Genomic DNA, 3,835 nt, shown 5'->3' on the forward strand with positions numbered 1-3,835 from the left:
ATCAAGAAAATTGTCAAAATAAACCAGATTTTGAGCTCAAAATTATACAATTAAATCATAGAAAATCATCATTGTAAATCAGGTTTTGTTCATTAACATATGTAACAAATCAAGAAAATTGTCAAAATAAACCAGATTTTGAGCTCAAAATTATGCAATGAAATTTATTCTTTTTTCTGTCATTCGAAAATTTGAAGAAAAAAAAGAAGTGGAAAAAAATCGATTTAAATCGATTTAAAATCGATTTGGATCGATTTCATTTTAGGTCAGATTTAAGATCCATTCAAATCGATTTAAAATCGACTGGAATCGATTTTTTTAGCGTTGAAATTAATTCGATTTAAATCGATTTAAAATCGATCCAAATCGATCTGAATTTTTTGTTTTGACTAACTTACTTTTTTACAACTTAAATCGATTTCAATCTAATCTGCAGACTTTTTTCATACTAAAATCGATCGAAATCCATTTTTGTCAGTGCGGGTTGTAAAATTTTTGGCTACCGAAATTTAACTGTTGTCTACAAACAATTATATTTTTCTCGCGCAATTTGTCTGCAAACAATTTTAATCTCTCTCACTTTCGTCTTTTTTCTCACAATTGCAGTTTTGCAAAATCGTCTATATTCTTTTTAAGTACCTCCGTCTAATTTGCTTATCGTTTAATTTCTCAACCCGCATGCAAAACAATACTCCCAGGTATTTTTTTGCAGATAGGCAATTTTCATTAGGAGTGCAATTACATGACCTTGGCAGCCTGAATTGTAGACAGCTTCGTCGAAATACCAGCCCTGAGGACAGTCGCAATAGTATCTCCCGATAGTGTTGGTGCAAACTGACCGGGACCTCGCACAGATGTCTGTGGCACACTCGTCAATATCTGAAACACCGAATTAAACAACAAAATTGATTACTTTTTGGAAGCCCAATTATAGGAGTTGAACTGCAGAATTGATTCTTTTATGGAAATTCAACAGAATTCAGACAACCTGACGTTGCCTGGTGGCCATACACATAAATAAAAGTTTTGTGTTCACTGCGAGATAAAGAAATGTAACTGATGAAGTTTTCCGTTAAGCTTGTGGCAAAACACTTGCTGGTTATTTGCTGGATAAATGTTCTCTTACCAATGCACCCTGACCCGTAAACTGTAGGATCATACTGATAGCCTTCCTCACAGACGCACTCGTATCCCAGTCGATGATTTGAACAGGTTCCGGGTGTCCCGCAGATGCCAGGAGTCTCCGAGCACTCGTCAATATCTGTTGAAATATAAATAGTTAGTGTTTAAAATCGAGTTGGTGGAATAAAAAACGTTCGCGTTCATCGCAATCAATTTGAGACAAACATTCACAACTAACAAATCCGAGAACTAGTATTGAATCTTAAAAACCTTTTTTATTAAACTTTTTTTTCTATTCTCGAATTAGTACACTTTTTGCAGCCTAAAAACCATTTGGTAACCATATGTCAATCATTATAAGACACGTTCTAGCAATTCGACTAATTATAACTGGTCGCTTCAATTCCATTTCATTTACACGTAACTCAACACATACCTACACATGCACTCTCGTCTTCTGGAGTTTTTGGCTGTGCACCTTGAATACACCCTTCACACACAAACCCTCCCTCCACGTCTACACATTTGGTCATGAACTGATCGCTGCACAATTCGATCCCATGTGAAAGACAAGTCCATGGAGACTCTGTTTCAATGTTTCAACAAAACTGATTGCTCGTGTGAGTGAAATATTTGCGAAAAAATGAAGTCTTCGATAGTCACTAGGTAAACGTCTGCTTGCACTGAGATTCCACTACCAAAAAATAGAATCTCAAGGCAATTTTGAAATGTAAACATTGGTCGGTTAAAAGAGATGGAGTGAAATAGTATCAAAAATAGGTACTAAAAATGCAATTTGAAATTAGAATGGAAAGGATTCGCCAAATACACTACCTCGCAATAGATAATTTTTTTGTTTAGTTTTCAAAATCTTGACAAAAAAAATGGAGTAGTTATTGTTGACTTTTTCAAAACGAGTATGAATAGATTGTTGAAAACCTCACTTTGAATGAATCCAACGTCATACATCCACTCTCTAGTGACGTCACATTGGCTTTGTTTGAGATCCACGATCACGTGACACAGATCTCTCAGGGGGGCAGCCTCGCCTGAAGCCTCGAAATTCCCCACACTGCCAATCCCAAACCCACAAAACAAGCTCTCGGGGCAAAATATTCCCACATGCCAACCGAACCTATTCATGTGATCCAAACATGTATCTCGTGTTAATCCCAATTTGATCACGGACACTGAATTTGCGATTGGTACTTTTGGAACAGTAAAAGCGCAGTCTTGTAAATTACTTTTTTCACTGCAGTATTCTGTATTTGAGCCTAAAACCAAGGCAAATAAACAAAAAAACGCTATCAGAATTACCATCTGTTTCATGATTTTGCATTCAAGATTCAACTCGGATGCTTTTGGGACAAACTACTCGAAAAATTCATTTTGAACAGACCTCGATAAAATTAATTTTGAACTCTTGAAAATAAGTGCTCTTTCGAGCCTTTGTTTATGAATAATTAATGAACACAAAAAATCTAAAACAATTTATTTGGTTAAATGCATTTTTAATGCATAATTTTAATTGCTCAACTTTTTTCCACTAATCCACCTTGAGCAGCTGTTCAAACAGCACTTGCATGTACTTTTTTGTTTATCACAATTTGACTCTTTATATGGCAACAAAATTCTGAACACCAGAAAAAAAAGTATTTAAAGGATAAAACACAAATGAAATCTCTCGAAAGAGAGCAATTATATGCTCAAGTTTATTCAAAACTTGATAAAATATTTGGCCGGTACTTGCTTTTGGTGCAGAAGTTTGCTTAAAAAAGGTCGACCAATTTTGGAAGATTTTCCAATAATCCCCCTTCCGAGCTCTCATGCAGCTTCAGACGTCTCTGACAGTGAAACTAGTGCTTTCAAAATTGGCAAAATCGGTTCAGTAACCAAATTTTATGAAAACAATAACCCCGTGAGCGCTGCAAAACTGCTTTCAGCAAAAAATAAAGCAAAAGAATCTGGAGAAACAACATGAAATGACTTTGAGACTGAAACAATAGGAGGCTATCATCAACAATAACAGCATCAAAAAGAATTAACACGAAAACAGCTAGCAATTAAATTTGAAATTGATCATCAGGATCAGAAATAAAGTTCAGGAATGGGAAAACAACATGGCAAGAAGCATCTTATCGAAGAAAAACAGGTTAAAAAACTGAAGCATAATTCATCAGCGAGCGAAGTGTCTCAAGGAAACTGAAACAGGTCAACATCTAAAGATGTCCTCGTCTTTTAACAATCGTTTTAAACGAGTGAAAGGTTAGTTGATCACACACTACAGAATCAACAAAGATTTGAAGCAGTTACATCTTCTTCCAAGTTCGTCAACGGCATGAAAACTGGCCGCTGTAGCCAACGAAACCAAACTGCGCCCCCACCTGGAATTTCCCTTCGGCTATCAATAACGGATCAGACTCTTGGTCGTGAACAACAAGGTTTCCTCGATCAACCAAACATGTCATTTTGCGACTGCCTTGGGTTAACGCAGGCAACATCCGCTTATCCTCCGCACAAACCTCAGTCTTTGCCCATTTGAAGAAATATTGCAACGCAAAAGGTCAATGGGCCGTCATTCCTTAATCCAGCCGCACCAGTAGCTGCTAATATAATTTTGGTTTTTCGTATTTTCTAAATTTTTATCTTCCGGCTCTATTGAAAATGTTTTCAAAACTTGTCGATGTTTTGAAAATTTGTCTGACATCAAGTG

General features: G+C 36.2%; 1 protein-coding gene across 2 annotated transcripts; it reads right to left on the bottom strand.

Moving 5' to 3' along the window:
* Nucleotides 1-624: 624 nt before the first annotated feature.
* Nucleotides 625-2,563, bottom strand: LOC134845204 (adhesion G protein-coupled receptor L4-like). 2 transcript variants are annotated; one of them, XR_010162723.1, is made up of 4 exons: nucleotides 2,067-2,563; nucleotides 1,559-1,708; nucleotides 1,127-1,261; nucleotides 625-879 (listed from the first exon to the last, which is right to left on the bottom strand). XR_010162723.1 is itself a non-coding variant. In XM_063862102.1 (3 exons), the coding sequence occupies exons 1-3, from the start codon at nucleotides 1,653-1,655 to the stop codon at nucleotides 662-664; spliced, it is 450 nt and encodes a 149-aa protein (XP_063718172.1). In that variant the 5' UTR covers nucleotides 1,656-1,770; the 3' UTR covers nucleotides 625-661. The 2 variants fall into 2 exon arrangements, 1 of the variants encoding a protein (XP_063718172.1); XM_063862102.1 differs by lacking the exon at nucleotides 2,067-2,563 and having other exon boundaries at nucleotides 1,559-1,770.
* Nucleotides 2,564-3,835: the final 1,272 nt, after the last annotated feature.

Source organism: Symsagittifera roscoffensis, chromosome 4 (genome assembly GCF_963678635.1).
Source record: "Symsagittifera roscoffensis chromosome 4, txSymRosc1.1, whole genome shotgun sequence".
In the NCBI taxonomy this organism is placed as follows: Eukaryota; Metazoa; Xenacoelomorpha; order Acoela; family Convolutidae; genus Symsagittifera; species Symsagittifera roscoffensis.

What these genes read in the sequence shown, in the direction of transcription:
- LOC134845204 (XM_063862102.1), bottom strand. Translation starts at nt 1,655, where the DNA reads ATGACCAAATGTGTAGACGTGGAGGGAGGGTTTGTGTGTGAAGGGTGT. An exon ending in AGACGAGAGTGCATGTGTAG is followed by an intron (nt 1,262 to 1,558) that starts GTATGTGTTGAG and finishes ATATTTCAACAG; the next exon opens with ATATTGACGAGTGCTCGGAG. An exon ending in TTACGGGTCAGGGTGCATTG is followed by an intron (nt 880 to 1,126) that starts GTAAGAGAACAT and finishes TCGGTGTTTCAG; the next exon opens with ATATTGACGAGTGTGCCACA.